The sequence below is a fragment of the Oreochromis niloticus genome, unplaced genomic scaffold (assembly GCF_001858045.2).
Source record: "Oreochromis niloticus isolate F11D_XX unplaced genomic scaffold, O_niloticus_UMD_NMBU tig00007743_pilon, whole genome shotgun sequence".
Classification (NCBI taxonomy): domain Eukaryota; kingdom Metazoa; phylum Chordata; class Actinopteri; order Cichliformes; family Cichlidae; genus Oreochromis; species Oreochromis niloticus.
In genome coordinates, this window is record NW_020328741.1 from 336,665 (window position 1) to 356,559 (window position 19,895).

Consider the following 19,895-nt stretch of genomic DNA (forward strand, 5'->3'; position numbering starts at 1 on the left):
CAAAGACATGGAGGAAAGGAACCAAGAGCTCCAAGGAAAGCTGGATGAAGCTCAAGAAAAAATTAAAGAAATCCTCCAGGAGAAGACACAACAGGACATGAGAGAAAGACAGATGCATGATGAACTTGAAAAGATGGAGATGAAATACAGAGTGGTAAAAGCAAGGGATGATAAAAATCAGGAAACAAATAAAGTGGTTCTTCAAGAGAAAAGGCAGCAGCAGATCAAACAAAGGCGAATGGGCCGCGAGGTTAAGTACATCAAGAAAGAAAATGACGAGCTGCAAGTAAAGCTTGATGAAGCTCTGCAAATAAATGAAGCGATCCTCGAAGAGAAGAACCAAGAGGAATAAAGAAGCGAGACATGGAGAGGCAACTCCAACACATGGAGGGAAAAGACAGGATGCTGCAGGCAAGGCTTAAAGAAACAATGCACAAATATGACGAGTTGCTGCAAGAGAAAAGCAACAGGAGATGAAACAAAAAGAATTAGATTGCAAGCTTCAGAACATGGAGAAAAACAATGAAGGCTTGCAAGTAAAGCTCGATGATGCTTTACAAAAAAATACAGAAATCCTTGAAGTGAAACAACAACTGGTCATAAACCAGGGAGAAATGCAATGCCAGCTCCAAGGCATGGAAGGAAAATACAGAGCACTGCAGGCAATGCATTATGAAACACGGAAGAAATATGAAGAGCTGTGTCAAGAAAAAGAACAACAGGACATAAAGCAGAACAAAGAAAACTTCTTCTTGTCCAAGACTTTGAGAAGACAAAGCAAAAGCTGCAAGAACTTGGCAACAAATTAAGCACACAACAGCTGAACTGGAAGGAGAAAAGGAGAAAGTGCAAAACAGGAGGCAACAGCTAAAGAACTCAAAGAAAGGCTCAAAGAAGAACAAGCCAAATTAGAAGAAGTGGAAAAATATGCAACAAACTTAAGAAGCAAAATACAGAAACAGTGGACGAGTTGAGATCCCTCATACTAGAGAAGAAAGTGCTTGTGGAAAAGCAACTCAAGAAGAAGAAAAAGTGCTTCCGCTTCTTCCTCCGCAGGGCCACTCCTGCCTCATCTTCCTCCACCTCTGTTCCAACTTAATTTTCCCTTCTCCTCTCCCTCCCCTCTCTCCCCAATAATTTCATAATAAACAAAATTGGCTCCTAACACCTGTCCCATCTCCCTCCCCCCTCTCTCTCTTTTCACCCTCACCCCCCAACCAGTCCCGACAGTTGACTGCCCCCTCTAGAGCCTGGTTCTGTCATAGGTTTCTTCCTTTAAAGGGAGTTTTTCCTATCCACCGTCGCCTAGTGCTTGCTCAGAGGGCATTGTTGGGGTTTTCTCTCCTCTATCTCTTTCCTCCTTTCTATCCCTTTCCTTGACAACCCCCCCCCCTCCCCCCTTCTATTTCCCCAATAATTTCATAATAAACAAAATTGACTGCATTTTAAATGTGTCTGATCAATGTCTTCATTCAAGAATGAATTGTCTTTGTCACAGAGTCATGTGTATTTTGTCTTTTCCTCGGGCTGGTGATCCTCGCGGACGTTCAGCCCAGGAGTCCAGATTATTAGTGTTTTAATCACATTTAGTGTTACATTTTAGATCACCACAATAGGATATCCACAATTTAGGATTCAGGCATTTGTTTTAGTTTGATATCGTAATCATTCTATGATTGAGTCGTTAACAGAACCAGCAGTTAGCAGCAATAACTTCAAATCAATGACATTTGCAAGCATTCCTTTATACACAGCATTTCAGTCAGGTTGAGGTCTGGACTTCCATGATGTAGATTTGCTGCTGTGCTTGGGGTCATTATCCTGTTGCATGGCCTAATTTAGGAGAAGCTTTATCTGTCGGACAGACAGCCTCACATTTGACTCTAAAACACTTTGGCATACAGAGGAGTTCGTTGACTGCAAGGTGCTTTATTGCTTGTGTCTGCAGAAGAAGCTCAAATCACCACACTTGAACCAGCATATTTGACAGTGGGTTTGAGATGTTTAAGTGTTTGAGTGTCTGAAATACTGACATGTGAACGCCAGAATATAATGGTGAGATTTTAATGCTGGTTAGATTGCATACACACTGCACATTATAAGGTTTTACAATTTTGCATCTGTGACCATTCAAACACCAGACAGTACTGAATGTTTCTTCTTTCTTTGTGCAACTTTACAATCATAATGTCCGTTTTTGGGGTTTTGGGGTTTTTTAGGGAAAGAAGGGAAGTTTTATTTTTAATGATCAGTATCAGTGATTAATCACTACAGTGGATAAATAAACTTGTCATGTTTTCACAGATTTATTTTGACATTACATCATATTTGTAAGAGGAACATTCATTAGGTTTAAACAAAATCATACAAAAGAATTGTAATGCTTGCATATTGTTAACCTAGAAGCACTTTTAGTCTTTGTTAGGTTTATCTAAAAAGAATTTGGCAAACACCCTTTTTTGAATGTCATGCTCTTGCAGGCTGCAGTAACATTTGAGTTTTGTAAGTGCAAAGGTCCATTCAAACAGGTGGTGACATTACAATCCTTGGTTTATGTACATTTTGGAGCTTGTCAACATTCAGCATTTCCAAAAGCAGAATGAAAGTTTGAAAAAAAATTCAGTAAGCTTGAAGATATATTTACATGTACATTTATTTTCCTTCCTTGTGGTCATACAAATTCTGCCTCTGATGCTTCTGACTTCAGATGTTAGTAAAAAAAATATTGTTAACTGGGCAAAACAGTTTTTCTTTTAAACATATCAGGAGGTTTATTTTCCCTGACATCATCTAAACACAGCTCCTTTGCAATACTGATAAAGTTTCTCTGTACTTTGCCACATTATATTACAGCAGATCTAGAAGTTGTATCTAAATGGTGATTCTCCATTAATGAATTTGTATAAGGTCAAGTCCTGGATATTTTACTAACTGTAACAACAAACCACTGCTTCCTACTCTATGCATTATAATCTACAACATCTACAAAGACACCTTCCAACAAACGGCTACACTCTATGATCTCAGCTATGATAATTAAAGGTTTGTGCTTTCTAGACATTCCCTGTAATGGAAAGAGCAGAGGGGTGTGGTACTTCATCACGGCCAGAAGGAGGCACTGTGTAACCATCAAACAAAAGACCCCAGTGTTGATAAGGCAAGGTACTGTACGTTACCACAGGGTATGAGGATACAGGTAGGTGGCAAAATCATTCAATCCATCATCAGTCACCGCAAATCAGAATAAATTTGTTACGTTCATTCAGGTCCTGATGTATTTTTATAGCTGCATAAAACTACTAAGAGAAAGATATTAAACAAAAAAGATAAATCCAGATAGATTCAATTAAATGTCTCTTTTTTTAACCCGTCATGAACTTCAGTGGTATTTTTAAGAGAATAGTAGTAGTTATGAAAGGGTAGTACTTCAGAAAGTCTGAGGATCCATGAGTGCAAGGCCATTCAGAAATAGTCACAATATATCTTGACCCAGCTCTAATTTGTGAGTGAAATCTATGAAGGTGTGGATATTTAACAGTTCATAAGGTCCTTTCTCTTTTTTTTTCCTTCTTGAATTTGTCTTTCAAGTGGAAGACATTTGATTTCAGACGGGACGATAAGGCACAGCCCCTCACAAGCTCAGGTCGATGATGATGTGCTCAAAGATCTGCGTGTTTCCCTTGAAGCTCGAGGAAAAAATAAAGTCCCTGCGGTCGGTAGATACCACGGTGAAAGAGCGTGGGGCTTGGATGTACACCTCCTTAAAGCGGTCAAAGATTTTGTTGTCCTCATCCCACAGGTAGATCTGTGAGAAGGTGTAGTCGCTTCCCAGAGCCAGATAGTAACGTTCCTTGAAAGAGAACGGCTGGAGAATCATGGAGCCTCGAGAGGGCAAAGCTTGGATCTCAGCAAACTGTTTGGTGCCCCAACGCAGAACTTTGGAATCACCGATATACCGCGTCATAGCCAGGTAGAGCTCCTCCTTGATCCGGAAGTGTTTCACAACCACTACATCCTCCATGTTGGGGATCTCACCCTGCAGGATGAACTTCTGGTTGCTCCGGCTCCACTGGTAGATCACTGGAACCTGTGAGCGGCTCGCTAGAATAAGGTGAGCTTTCCCATCCAAGTCCAGAAACTCTACATCCGTGTCGCGGTACCACTCGTGCAGTGACTGGTACGAATAAAAGCCATTATCATTCCACTTGTAGAGGGTGGAGAGGCCAGCTTTTGAGCTGTCAGCAATCACAAAGAACCAATCAGAGCCAATCTGGAAGGCCTCAATATCATTGGGCTTAGAGATCTTGGACACTTCGATATCCTGGAACTTATTGAACCTGCTTTGGTCGTCATCAAACTTGTAAATGTGGGAACCACCAAACAGCTGAGCCACAATGACAAACACCTCATTTTCGATGACGACAGATTTGCACCCCACAATGGACTGACCTAAAGGGCAGAGAAACACATGAATCGCGTGAGAATGAAACTGGGAGCATTCTGGGAGTGTTTGTTAGCCTAATGTGTGATTTAGACTTCCTAACTTACAGTGTCACTGGAAACTCCCTTTAACCCTTCACCCAACCTTCCACGTAACCTGACATGCACCTCCTGCCCACATAGCAAAATTGGTATGGCCCAGATCTGGCCAACACAATGTGCTTACACATGGCCCACATACCGCAAAGACTGACGGCCCTTTGGTGACCCAGATCAGGTTTGCCAGAGGAGGCCCAGACATGGGCCAGCACAAGGCCAGTTGCAGACACACTGGTGGTCCTGTGCTAGCCCATCTCTGGCACCAAAGGACCGTCATTCTTTGCGGTATGTGGGCCATGTGTAAGTTGTGTGCAGCCACGGGCCAGTCGCAGACACACAGCTGACCCTGTGCTGGCCCAGATGTCAGCCAAATGTGTACCTTAATCAAGCCATGTAATAACAACATGTGCCGAAACATAAATAGTGCAAAAGTAACATTACGAACCTCTGTTCAGACAGTGAATGAACTGATTCTTTTACAGCACATTTCCTTTCCCAAAGTCATACCTGAATTTGAAACGTTGGCTACCATAGCAGTATAGTATATCAACATGGCACTTGGGTCTTCCAACTAAAATAGCAAAATAGGAACATAAACAGTGCCATCATTGCCAGACCTGGCCCACATCTGGTTGACATATACCCTGCCATGACACCAGTCAGTCAGAAGTGCCAGCTTGATGCCGGATCAGGGGAAGACCTGTTTTCTATGAGCCTGGGCCACATGACCCAAACCACAATCGAGCAAGATATGGCATGCCATCACATAGACAGTGCCATCTATACCAGGCCTGGCCCATATCTGGATGGCATACGTCTTATCATGCCAGAAGTCAGCCAGCAGTGCCGGCTTGATACCAGATCTGGGCCAGACCTGCTTGCTATGTGGGTTAGAGATGTAACTACACGTTGGGTCGACACAGCCTGCAAGGACTTAAATGGTTAGAAGGTTGCGCTGCAGGATCAAGAGGGGTTTCCAGTTATCTCGTAAGTTAGGACACATTTCCTGCAAAAGTCGAAATCAAAATTTACCTGTGATGTTATCATAAGTCCTGAAGTTCATTTCTATGTGGTCCCACTGGAAAATCATACAGCTCTCTGTGCTGGGAGCAGAAATGGCCACGTAGACATCATTCTTATAGCTGAATGTGTCAACAGACAACGATTCTGAGGCAACAGACTGATGAAGGATGAAATCTGTGGAAAGGAACATCGGGAAATGTATTTTTCACAAACCAGCAAAGCCACGTTAAATGAATAACCTCTACACAACTTAGAAAGACTGTGCTGAGTTCTCTGATCCTGATCTCAGCTGGACATGAGAGAAGGGCAGCTGGCTCAGGTGTTTCTCACCTGTGGAGACACACTCATTCTGCAGGCTGGTCATATCATTGAGGCGCTTGCCCTTCATGTCCTCTGGTCCAGCACACACAACATCCGACACTGTGGCATTGGTGTTCTTTAACCACGTCATAAGCCACTTGGCTCTGCAGTCACATTCAAAGGCATTGCCTCGCAGGTCCCTGCAGAAAGGGAATATTGTGTTTCATGGCTGAATTGGGAGAAAGACAGACTGCAAGAATTAGTCAGTACGCTATTTGCCTATTTAACTATGTACAAACTTACAGCTCTATAAGGGAGTCAAGGTCAATGAGGAGGTCCCTGGGCAAGGCTTTAATGTTATTGTTTGCCAAAGACCTGGAAACAAATGCAGTTGATTATGAAAAAGAGACATCATTAAATCATGTATAACAGATAACAGTTGTATTTTCAGTCACTGGAACATACAAGTGAGTCAGGTCCCTGAGTCCTCTGAAGGCATATTTGGATGTAGTCTCTAGTTTGTTACTCTCAATGAATCTATGGATCAACAAGAAGAAAAAGAAAAGTATATTTTTTGATCAATTTCAACATTTTGCCAGCTAGTAAACCAAATGGTAAATGGACTGGTTCTTGTACAGCACTTTTCTATTTTGCCTGAGCACTCGAAATCGTTGAAACCTGTCTAATTCAGATCAGGACCTCAAAGCACCAGCAGCCCAGATCAGCTGATCACAGCCTGGACACAAAGAAAATTTACTGATGCTTTGAATAGAAATTGCGATTTTTAACCTCTTGTTGAGCCACTACAACCAATTTTAGAGTTCCCCCACCTGCTGAATCCCACTTTAACCCGTTCCTTACTCATTTTCTGTTTAGAGTCGCTCTCTACAATGTAGAGATATTTTAACATCTTTCGTCTTTTTCTCTGCTCATGTTCTACCAAACTGATTCAAGCTGCGTATATTTATGAGAATTAAAATTTAAAGAAGTAAAGGTAATTTTCTTATGTATTAATGTTACTTTAATGATACATTAATATAGCACAAGGTTCAATTAGCTTTGCACAAAAATAGCTGGTAGAAAAATCCCTTTAATGGGACCACAGAGGAAATATTTGCTGGAGCACACCTCGTGTCCCCCAGAATCCTTACTTTGTCCATGTGAATTTTAAACAATCAAATCTTGTGAAAATGGCCACAACTTGTATATTTAACACAGACATAATAGGGGAGACCGGGGATAATTTCTCCAATCAGGGCTAAGTTTCAAATGATGTGACTCATCCTGTGCATGCCCAATTCAGTTCTGCTATCACATGTGAAAAATCAGCACATTTTGTCAAACACAGACAATATAACACGAAAAAAAGTAATTTGTATGCCAAAAAGTAAGTTTTTCTACTTTATTTCAATTTGTAATAGCATTATCTGCTTTGCAGTCAAGTGGAGCGTGCGTCTGTCCTCTCAGTAAGTGAGTGAGACAGCGGTGAGGACGGCTGTGCGAGTGCATCGCAAAAACACAGAAATATGCCTGACACCTGTAAACAAAGCAGTACCTGGCTGCAGTTTAAAGACCTTTTTGTCTCTGTCTTGGTCTTGGTCTTGTCTTGTCTTGTCTTGGTCTCGATACCCTCTAATCTTGGTATTGTCTTGATCTTGGTTTAGGCGGTCTTGACTAAAAGTCTACAACTTTATTACTTTCATTTTCTTCCAAAGCAGTTTTTGAAACATCTTTGTGAACTGACTAATGCTTGAACATTGCTGTAGGTCCACAGGAAAACTGTTCCACAGTTTTACCTCATAAATGGTAAAACAAAAAGGTTTTAACCAGGGGCGATTCTAGGATCAGAGCTTTGGGGGTGCTGAGCACCCAGAGGGAAGAATGGATTGGAAATTTTTTTTTTAAAGGAATTAAAAAAAAAAAAAAGATATCCTAACCTTAATTACTGGGGGAGATGAATGATGAGTAAAAAGTAAACTGAGTGCATTTTTTGGACAGAGATTGTAGTTAGTTAACACAGATTGGACAGAGATTCACTTTTAAAGTGTGTGTATAACACAATACAGATACATAAAAAATACACTCCAAAAACCGAAGAGTCCTTAAAATGTACAAAATATTATTAAAAAATTAGAAAATTTGAGACACATTGGCCTCTGGTACAATCTATGAAAAGATCGTTAGTGCAGATACTACTATGGCTCTGCAGATTTTTTCTTTTCTTTTATCCTATGTCGCCTCACCTTGAGGTTGTTAAATCTGTCTATCACATTTTGGTGGTCAAGTCTCTCAAGCAGCTCTTTCTCAACTGACATCACAGCCAGTTGCTGGAGTCTGCTTTTTGGCAACCGTGACTTCCTCTGACTGAAGTTCAATATGGTAATGCAGTGACAGGGCTGACAACCGCGTTTGTTTTGCAGACAAACAACACAACTTCCAGATTGTACGAGTAAAATTAGTTGTTTTTTGTTTCTTTGCCAGTTTAACAGTTTATGTTGTGCTTGTTAGTATTTCCTGCCTGTTTTCTTACCTGGTTCTTCCTGACCTTTCCCCCTCTTTCCTCTCTCCCTCTTTGGACTGACAATCATACACAAATAGATTGTATTCAATTAGATTAAAAAATACTATTAAGATCACTAATAAAAAAAAGTCCTTTCAGTGTACTTTCAATTAAAAGGCAAATAACCAAACCACATGTACATCTAATAAAAGATATAAATATTGAAACACTGATCCAACATTATCCTCTATTGATGGATCATTTGATCTTACACTTTTACCTGAATGTGGCTCCTTTTTAAAATAAATAAATAAATAAACTTCCACATATCCATTATGAACCTGACTGTCTCTTTGCACACACACACACACACACACACACACACACAAAAGGAGTTATAAGGTTAATGGGCGTCCAGTCAGTTAGCTAGTAAGTACTTTGGGTTTAATATCGGCACATATGGCAAAATAAGCAGCTTCTCTCATTACATTTCAAACAGGACAGTGGTAACAGCAGTAGCTACGGACAATGTTAAATTTTTGATTTTAAATAGGCTGTAAACATTTCAATGGGAGCAACAGGACGGTCAAATATCACTGATTTTACTACAGAGCAGGACAGATTGTAGGGCAGCAAACATCGTAGGAAAACACGTTTTCAACACAGCAGGTTGCCTGGTGTAATGTTTTTCAGCTAAAAAGAAACATGGCCTGACTCCTACCAACTATATGAAGAGTAACTTAGGGTTAAATGCAGCTAATATGTCCTGTTTTAGGGCAGGCGCTTCCACTTCCGCTCCGCTGCATCTCAGACACCATCGCTCTGGCACAAAGGGCACCTGAGAGAGAGGTGGGCTTGAACAAACCATTTTGGGAGGGGGGAGGGGTTATCTATACTTCTGTTGTTAAAATGTTCCATCTCAATTACGTACTGTACGCTTTTTATATTTTTAGTAGTGTGTCCTACAAACAGCAAATATTGTCAAAAAAAAGTAAGAAATCTTTGGGGGTGCTTTGATTCATTTTTGATTCATCAAAAATGGGCTAAAATCGCCCCTGGTTTTAACCCTTGTCCGTGCTTTAAGAGTCTTCATCAATGTTCCCTCTAAGCTGCGCACGTGCGCAATTGCGCACTGCTGGCACGGTCTCTGCGCACAGAAAATCTGCGTTGCGCACAAAAAAAATCTAACCTGAATTGAAATTAAAATTAAAACTTTAACAATTCTGTTTTGCAGTGTTAGTCAGTAAGTGACTGGCTGCTCCTGTATGGGATTAGAACGATGCCACCTTATCCTATAGTCCAGCCAATAATGCGATTCACATTCGTATACGCAGCCAATCAACGTCGTTGACACGCTATGACAGCGTCCTATGTGCCGACACCGGTGTTTTAGCTAGCAAAGGGGCGTGGCTGATGTGCAGTGAAGCCACGTTAATGACAACGCGTACAACCATTGGAGATGTGAGCAGGACAGACGGAACAATTGACGGGAAAAGTGTGGACTTTATACCAGTTTTTAAATTGTGTTGATGGGCCACGTAAAACCAGAGTTATGATAAAAATATCTGCAATGTTTGGTTTTCTTCCTGAATACTATCGTTGTTTATATTTACTGTGGGAAGAAACGGTAAAAACGGCGTTTTACAAGGAAAACGCTCGAAAGCCTGTGAGCAAACACAACACCAAAAATCCCAACCCTTTCCTATTGGTCGAAAAAAGTACCGTGTCGACCAATCAAAAAATGATATGGCAACGTGGCATCTAGTTGTTAAGAAACGGGGGGAAGTTTTAGGAGTGACGGCGGTGTTCTGAGATGTGAGAGATTTGAGACGTTTAGCGCAAATCTTGTGTAGTTAGTGTGTAGTGTAGTCAATAGTTTTGTTGGTGTGTCAGAACAATGAGGCAGCTGCTGAATGTTACAGGTGTTACAGCAGTGATACATCTCCTGCTGTCAGGCCTGCAGGTATCAGGCTGTTGTTCTCCTTTATCTCATAGTGGACAGAAATTATTTTTTGGAGTGGCACAAATAATTTGTGTGGCATCAGATTTGATGCAGAACAGCTGATTGTTCTGTAAATAGTTTGAAATGTTTATTTAAAAAACGCCTTGACTGCATTAAAAAAAAATAGCTGCAGAAAACTTTGTTGTTTGCCAAACTGAGTTACTTTTTGAAGTAGTAACTATATAATTAATTGCCCAGCATTGGTCATTATATACTGTATTTTGCAGACAGAGAGTTATAGGACTCTCCCAGACCACAGACTCAGACTTTATGAAGAAAAAAAAGAAAAAGTTGTGTTTTCAAAATTGGAGTGAAAGTTATTTTTACTTCCAATAGTGTTAACATACTACACAGGTCATGAACAGGATTTTTTAAATTTTCATTGTAAGTGGGCTAAAGCAGTTAATTAAAAGTAGTCTAACATAAATGTAAATGCTGTAATTTGATTATTGTAATAAACCATGTAACTTGGATGGATTAGATGCTGGCGTGACCACAGTGCACACGTCTGATGTCGCTCACAGTGGTCCAAGGGATCGCTCAGGGAGTTTGTGTGTTCGCTCAGACACATGAAAAATTAGAGGGAACATTGGTCTTCATATTTAATTTTCCCCTCAATTCATCCTCTGTACATTTCCTGGTACTGTGTCTGGCTTTGTACATAATTTTTGCAGTTTTATATTTTATAAAATCCATAAACTTCAGAATTGTTAATTTCAAGAACAATTCAAGAAAAGTTAGGAAGCAAAGTAAGACAGTCATCGTCTCCATTGTAAGTGGGCGGGGAGGATGCTACAGTTTGTACAAGAAGCATCAGCTCTGATTTATTTTAACTTTAGGGCTTGACGAAGAAGCGCAAGAGAAAATCTTCACATGATACAGTTACATACAAATGACATACACATGTATAATGTTTAAAAATATAATCGAACATTAATGAATTATTGGTCAATATCTGAAAAGCAAAAGACATTCTCTGTTTACCACAACATGTACCAAATTAATTTAATAAAGTTACATATGTATAACTTAATGGGGATATAAGTCAAACTTACTTCTACAGTCAGACTGAGTTGCAGTTCTCTTAGTGTGCACTGATATGACTCATACGCATTTGTTGTTTCCTACATGACCAAATTTGACTGATAACATGCAATAGAGATGAAACTGACTGACCCGCCTTCCTTCTGGCTGCTCTTGCTTTTTCTGATTTCCTAAGTTGTTCTAAGAAACTTGTCAGAATTTTTTTAAATTTACAAAAACAGGATGCGTCCATTTAAACTCTGATATGCTTATAATGAGTTACATAGTAACTGTAGTTTTACATTTGCAAATAAATGTTTCATAGAAGTACCTTCAACAACAGTTAATTCAGCAGTGACTTTGTTCTTACTTTCATCAGTGAATTTGTGACATAAACCAGGGACAGCAGAAAGATGAGGATTAAAACGTTGGTGTTTCTGACACCAGCCAGTCCTCTGCTCCTGAACGCTGCTGCTGCCATCACTGTGGAAATAAAAACAGCCTTTGAGCTTAAGAGAAAATGAAAGAAAAGAAAAGAAATGAATAAATAAAGAATCAAATCTATGTTTCCTCTTGTTATGTTAATAATATATTTTTAAAAAACATTTTAGGTATAAACCATCCTATGGTGCAGTTTTGCTGATCTTACCTGCCTGGTGAAGGGACAAACAGCTGTTTCACAGACTGAAAACACAAGGGAATCACACGCTACAAATACTTAATGTTCTCCTGATGTGACTTCCCACTGATCTGTGAGCTGCTCTTTCACTTTTATCTCACAGTAGTGATATGATCTATGTGGCGGGGGTGTGGTCTCCGGCCTGCTGCAGCAGAGGGGTGTTACAGTGAGCTCTCAGGGCGGTGCCGAGGTGTGGCTGAGAGGGCGGGTGTGACTGCTCAAGGTGATCATCTTCTTCTCTCTATTTTTAAATAGTGATGACGGGGACGGAGACTGGGAGGAAGAAGCAGCTGTTCCTGTGTGACTGATGCTGGAACATCAGAACGAAAATAAAACTAACCTATAGTGAATGAAATCCAGTGTGCGTGTCGGGTCCTTACCACAATCTACTTTACAGGAACAGAGGCCCACTTTAAACTGTCCAAGATCATCCCACATATTTAAGTTTTATCAAGAGCCATCGCAGAGTAGTGTAGAAAGGCCCCAAAGTTTATAGGACAAGTCTATTCTGTTCTTATACAGGTGTTTATAAGTTTCAGAACAAACCTCAAGCTTCTTCTTCTACACTCTGAGACAGTTTGGCTTTAATTGGTGTTGTGGCCGACACACCGGGGTGACCGTAGTGCTGAAGACTGAATCACATCAACAACCGTGTAATTAAAAATATTTCTCAGTCACCTTACAATCATGGGATCTCAGGCAATGGGCACTACCATTACAAGTACCAGTTCTATTCTCCAGAAAATATTCATGACATTCATGAAGGTAAAAAAAAAAAAGATCCATTCATCTATTTGGATTTATCTTTTTAAGTTAAATATTTCTGTTCTAATAGTTTTGTAGATACAAAATAATATGACAGGACTTGAAGGAAAGTAACACATTTATTCTCATTTGGGGCGACTGAGGATGGATCAGATGAGTTTGCCACCTACCTTGTGTCCTCATACCTGGTGGTAATGGACAGCATGTTGCCTTATCAGCACTGGGGTCTTTTGTTTGATGGTTCCACAGTGCCTCCCTCTGGCCGTGATGAAGTACTACACCCCTCTGCTCTTTCTATTACAGGGAATGTCTAGAAAGCACAAACCTTTAATAATCACAGCTGAGATCATAAAGTGTAGTTATCCTTCCTTCCTTTCCTTCTTCCTTCTTCTTAAGCACTTAAGGGTTGCTGGAGATGGCTTGAGGACTATCCCAGCTTTCACAAGGTAAAACTCAGGGTACACACTTGACAGTTCACCACTCATGATCCCATTGACAATAGATGATTGTAATTGCCAAAAGAATCACCAATTAAATGGCCTTTATTTGTATAGCGCTTTACTAGTCCCTAAGGACCCTAAAGCACTTTACACATCCAGTCATCCACCCATTGACACACCGATGGTAGCAAGCTACATTGTAGCCACAGGGCGCGGCTCAAACCGGCAACCTTCCCATTACAAGGCAAACTCCCAAGTCTTGAGCCACGATCGCCTTAACCTAAAGAGCGAGTTGCTGGAGTGTGAGAGGGAGCCGGAGCACCCTCAGACAACACAACATGCAAACAGCAGCCAGCAGATTCACATGCACGACCTTCTTGCTGTGAGGCAACAGTACCAACCACTGCACCACCGTGCTGACCTTAGAGTGCAGTTGTATGGTGGAAAATGTTACTGTGGATGCTTTAGATTATATTACATACAGAAAGAAGTACTGGTTTATTATTTTAGTGGGCAAAAGAGTCAAGATTGGATCTAAAGGATGTAAATGGACAAGCACAGTGCATTTCTACTCAGTCTGAACACTCGACACAGCCTCATTCACCCAACTGCACACACATGATTAGGGGAAACTCAACATTGAGTATCTTCATTTTTTCATCAAAAGACTTTCTCTGTATCTCTGCTCTGTTTGTTTTTGACTTGAAACACTAAATAAAAGTTTTACTACACATCTGTCTCTATTGTTTAATCAGCAGCTGTAATACTAAACTGTCCAAAATTTAAAATTCTACATTTAGTAGATTTAGAGATATTTATTTCACCACTTTTAGTTAATGATACTTTATAAACCTATTCTGCTGTTTAACAAAGACAGTATCATCATGTTTAAAGCACTTTTCAATCTGACAGCAGCACTCAGTTCTCCTGCACATGTGTGATCTTGGAGTGAACTGAAGGTTCAGATGCATCTCTCAGGTCCTGTGTGGAGACTTTGCTGGACTTTGTCTGTCTGTTAAAGATGTGATTTTCAGATGCTATTCAGCTGGTGTAGATAGTGGGGGTTTAGGTCTAAAACATCTTCTTTTGTCCTCCATTCATCCAGTTTCATGAGATAAAGTTTTGGTACAAGGACTGGACTGAAAAAAGACTGAAAAGAGAAACTTTGAAAGAGTTTTAGAAAGCCTGGAGGAAAAGCAGTGCTTGTTTAATCAAATGTAATAATACACATTGATTAAATGTCCCAAAGTAAAGAGATCTCTCTGTGAACCTTTAATTCGTCACCCTCTTGTGGCAGCAGCTGGCTACTGTTACTTGCACATGTGCACTGTGGTTTTTTATTACGTTATAATTTAATACAAAACCCTTTAATTAAATTTGTGAGTTGAAGTAATATATGAAATATTAGTGTTAAGTAAGTCCCAGAGTTCAGTTTATTGGACATTAGCTACATTTAATAAGAAGATATGAGATCCAAATATATGCTTACGTCAACACATGTTCATTTTGATGAAGTTTACTGAACAAATTTGAATCATCACAACAACCAAAATGTTAGCAACACATCATAAAGTTTATTATTCTAACTATGGTAACCATGTTGTCCAGAATCGTGACATCGCACCCATTTAGAATCTTACCACCACTTTGAGCCTTTGATCCTTAAGCCCATAAATAGGGGTGAGAAGCAACAACTTTTAGTCTGTTATTTGCAGCATTTATGTTCGCAGCCTTCGACTGTTCGTGACACAGATTTAGAGTCTTACCACCAACGTGATCATTTGATCCTAAAACCGACAAATAACAGTGAGAAATAACGACTTTTAGTCCGTTACTGGCAGCATTTCTGTTTGCAGCCCTCAACTGTTCACCATTTAGAAACATTTGGATCCTGACTACAGACTCCAACATGTCTCAAGGTGAAGAACCAAAAAGTCAAGAAGTTGACCCCGGCGCTCTTCCCTGGGATGAACCAGAAGACCCTTACCTCTCCTCTCTTCCCTGGGCTGAGCAAGTTGACTTAGAGGAGAAGCGCTTGGCAGAAATGGAGAATGAAAATCTTCTTAACAGAGAGAAGATTGTCTTATTGATGGAGGAAAATGAGAGACAGAGCGCTCAATTAAAAAAATGTCCTACCTGCTCCAAGAAAAGGAGAGTATTATTGATGAAAAACAGTGGGATATCAAAGACATGGAGGAAAGGAACCAAGAGCTCCAAGGAAAGCTGGATGAAGCTCAAGAAAAAATTAAAGAAATCCTCCAGGAGAAGAAACAACAGGACATGAGAGAAAGACAGATGCATGATGAACTTGAAAAGATGGAGATGAAATACAGAGTGGTAAAAGCAAGGGATGATAAAAATCAGGAAACAAATAAAGAGGTTCTTCAAGAGAAAAGGCAGCAGCAGATCAAACAAAGGCGAATGGGCCGCGAGGTTAAGTACATCAAGAAAGAAAATGACGAGCTGCAAGTAAAGCTTGATGAAGCTCTGCAAATAAATGAAGCGATCCTCGAAGAGAAGAACCAAGAGGACATAAAGAAGCGAGACATGGAGAGGCAACTCCAACACATGGAGGGAAAAGACAGGATGCTGCAGGCAAGGCTTAAAGAAACAATGCACAAATATGATGAGTTGCTGCAAGAGAAAAAGCAACAGGAGATGAAACAAAAAGAATTAGATTGCAAGCTTCAGAACATGGAGAAAAACAATGAAGGCTTGCGAGTAAAGCTCGATGATGCTTTACAAAAAATACAGAAATCCTTGAAGTGAAAGAAGAACTGGTCATAAACCAGGGAGAAATGCAATGCCAGCTCCAAGGCATGGAAGGAAAATACAGAGCACTGCAGGCAATGCATTATGAAACACGGAAGAAATATGAAGAGCTGTGTCAAGAAAAGAACAACAGGACATAAAGCAGAACAAAGAAAAACTTCTTCTTGTCCAAGACTTTGAGAAGACAAAGCAAAAGCTGCAAGAACTTGGCAACAAAATTAAGCACACAACAGCTGAACTGGAAGGAGAAAAGGAGAAAGTGCAAAAACAGGAGGCAACAGCTAAAGAACTCAAGAAAGGCTCAAAGAAGAACAAGCCAAATTAGAAGAAGTGGAAAAATATGCAACAAACTTAAGAAGCAAATACAGAAACAGTGGACGAGTTGAGATCCCTCATACTAGAGAAGAAAGTGCTTGTGGAAAAGCAACTCAAGAAGAAGAAAAAGTGCTTCCGCTTCTTCCTCCGCAGGGCCACTCCTGCCTCATCTTCCTCCACCTCTGTTCCAACTTAATTTTCCCTTCTCCTCTCCCTCCCCTCTCTCCCCAATAATTTCATAATAAACAAAATTGGCTCCTAACACCTGTCCCATCTCCCTCCCCCCTCTCTCTCTTTTCACCCTCACCCCCCAACCAGTCCCGACAGTTGACTGCCCCCTCTAGAGCCTGGTTCTGTCATAGGTTTCTTCCTTTAAAGGGAGTTTTTCCTATCCACCGTCGCCTAGTGCTTGCTCAGAGGGCATTGTTGGGGTTTTCTCTCCTCTATCTCTTTCCTCCTTTCTATCCCTTTCCTTGACAACCCCCCCCCCTCCCCCCTTCTATTTCCCCAATAATTTCATAATAAATACAATTGGCTGCATTTTAAATATGTCTGATCAATGTCTTCATTCAAGAATGAATTGTCTTTGTCACAGAGTCATGTGTATTTTGTCTTTTCCTCGGGCTGGTGATCCTCGCGGACGTTCAGCCTGGAGTCCAGATTATTAGTGTTTTAATCACATTTAGTGTTACATTTTAGATCACCACAATAGGATATCCACAATTTAGGATTCAGGCATTTGTTTTAGTTTGATATCGTAATCATTCTATGATTGAGTCGTTAACAGAACCAGCAGTTAGCAGCAATAACTTCAAATCAATGACATTTGCAAGCATTCCTTTATACACAGCATTTCAGTCAGGTTGAGGTCTGGACTTCCATGATGTAGATTTGCTGCTGTGCTTGGGGTCATTATCCTGTTGCATGGCCTAATTTAGGAGAAGCTTTATCTGTCGGACAGACAGCCTCACATTTGACTCTAAACACTTTGGCATACAGAGGAGTTCGTTGACTGCAAGGTGCTTTATTGCTTGTGTCTGCAGAAGAAGCTCAAATCACCACACTTGAACCAGCATATTTGACAGTGGGTTTGAGGTGTTTAAGTGTTTGAGTGTCTGAAATACTGACATGTGAACGCCAGAATATAATGGTGAGATTTTAATGCTGGTTAGATTGCATACACACTGCACATTATAAGGTTTTACAATTTTGCATCTGTGACCATTCAAACACCAGACAGTACTGAATGTTTCTTCTTTCTTTGTGCAACTTTACAATCATAATGTCCGTTTTGGGGTTTTGGGGTTTTTTAGGGAAAGAAGGGAAGTTTTATTTTTAATGATCAGTATCAGTGATTAATCACTACAGTGGGATAAATAAACTTGTCATGTTTTCACAGATTTATTTTGACATTACATCATATTTGTAAGAGGAACATTCATTAGGTTTAACAAAATCATACAAAGAATTGTAATGCTTGCATATTGTTAACCTAGCAGCACTTTTAGTCTTTGTTAGGTTTATCTAAAAAGAATTTGGCAAACACCTTTTTTGAATGTCATGCTCTTGCAGGCTGCAGTAACATTTGAGTTTTGTAAGTGCAAAGGTCCATTCAAACAGGTGGTGACATTACAATCCTTGGTTTATGTACATTTTGGAGCTTGTCAACATTCAGCATTTCCAAAAGCAGAATGAAAGTTTGAAAAAAAAATTCAGTAAGCTGAAGATATATTTACATGTACATTTATTTTCCTTCCTTGTGGTCATACAAATTCTGCCTCTGATGCTTCTGACTTCAGATGGTAGTAAAAAAAATATTGTTAACTGGGCAAAACAGTTTTTCTTTTAAACATATCAGGAGAATTATTTTCCCTGACATCATCTAAACACAGTTCCTTTGCAATACTGATAAAGTTTCTCTGTACTTTGCCACATTATATTACAGCAGATCTAGAAGTTGTATCTAAATGGTGATTCTCCATTAATGAATTTGTATAAGGTCAAGTCCTGGATATTTTACTAACTGTAACAACAAACCACTGCTTCCTACTCTATGCATTATAATCTACAGCATCTACAAAGACACCTTCCAACAAACGGCTACACTCTATGATCTCAGCTATGATAATTAAAGGTTTGTGCTTTCTAGACATTCCCTGTAATGGAAGAGCAGAGGGGTGTGGTACTTCATCACGGCCAGAAGGAGGCACTGTGTAACCATCAAACAAAAGACCCAGTGTTGATAAGGCAAGGTACTGTACGTTACCACAGGTATGAGGATACAGGTAGGTGGCAAAATCATTCAATCCATCATCAGTCACCGCAAATCAGAATAAATTTGTTACGTTCATTCAGGTCCTGATGTATTTTATAGCTGCATAAAACTACTAAGAGAAAGATATTAAACAAAAAAGATAAATCCAGATAGATTCAATTAATGTCTCTTTTTTTAACCCGTCATGAACTTCAGTGGTATTTTTAAGAGAATAGTAGTAGTTATGAAAGGGTAGTACTTCAGAAAGTCTGAGGATCCATGAGTGCAAGGCCATTCAGAAATAGTCACAATATATCTTGACCCAGCTCTAATTGTGAGTGAAATCTATGAAGGTGTGGATATTAACAGTTCATAAGGTCCTTTCTCCTTTTTTTTTCCTTCTTGAATTTGTCTTTCAAGTGGAAGACATTTGATTTCAGACGGGACGATAAGGCACAGCCCCTCACAAGCTCAGGTCGATGATGATGTGCTCCAAAGATCTGCGTGTTTCCCTTGAAGCTCGAGAAAAAATAAAGTCCCTGCGGTCGGTAGATACCATGGTGAAAGAGCGTGGGGCTTGGATGTACACCTCCTTAAAGCGGTCAAAGATTTGTTGTCCTCATCCCACAGGTAGATCTGTGAGAAGGTGTAGTCGCTTCCCAGAGCCAGATAGTAACGTTCCTTGAAAGAGAACGGCTGGAGAATCATGGAGCCTCGAGAGGGCAAAGCTTGGATCTCAGCAAACTGTTTGGTGCCCCAACGCAGAACTTTGGAATCACCGATATACCGCGTCATAGCCAGGTAGAGCTCCTCCTTGATCCGGAAGTGTTTCACAACCACTACATCCTCCATGTTGGGGATCTCACCCTGCAGGATGAACTTCTGGTTGCTCCGGCTCCACTGGTAGATCACTGGAACTGTGAGCGGCTCGCTAGAATAAGGTGAGCTTTCCCATCCAAGTCCAGAAACTCTACATCCGTGTCGCGGTACCACTCGTGCAGTGACTGGTACGAATAAAAGCCATTATCATTCCACTTGTAGAGGGTGGAGAGGCCAGCTTTTGAGCTGTCAGCAATCACAAAGAACAATCAGAGCAATCTGGAAGGCCTCAATATCATTGGGCTTAGAGATCTTGGACACTTCGATATCCTGGAACTTATTGAACCTGCTTTGGTCGTCATCAAACTTGTAAATGTGGGAACCACCAAACAGCTGAGCCACAATGACAAACACCTCATTTTCGATGATGACAGATTTGCACCCCACAATGGACTGACCTAAAG

At 40.3% G+C, this 19,895-nt stretch overlaps 1 protein-coding gene across 1 annotated transcript; it reads right to left on the minus strand.

Annotated features, from left to right (window-relative positions):
* Nucleotides 1–1,751: 1,751 nt before the first annotated feature.
* On the minus strand, nucleotides 1,752–19,824 carry LOC109199947 (leucine-rich repeat LGI family member 2; the record flags this gene model as incomplete). The annotated part of the gene is made up of 7 exons (XM_019355299.2): nucleotides 1,752–4,449; nucleotides 5,572–5,736; nucleotides 5,893–6,062; nucleotides 6,166–6,237; nucleotides 6,328–6,399; nucleotides 19,202–19,616; nucleotides 19,692–19,824. Coding segments are annotated over 7 exons (1,845 nt in total), but the record flags the coding sequence as incomplete, so codon positions are not given.
* Nucleotides 19,825–19,895: the final 71 nt, after the last annotated feature.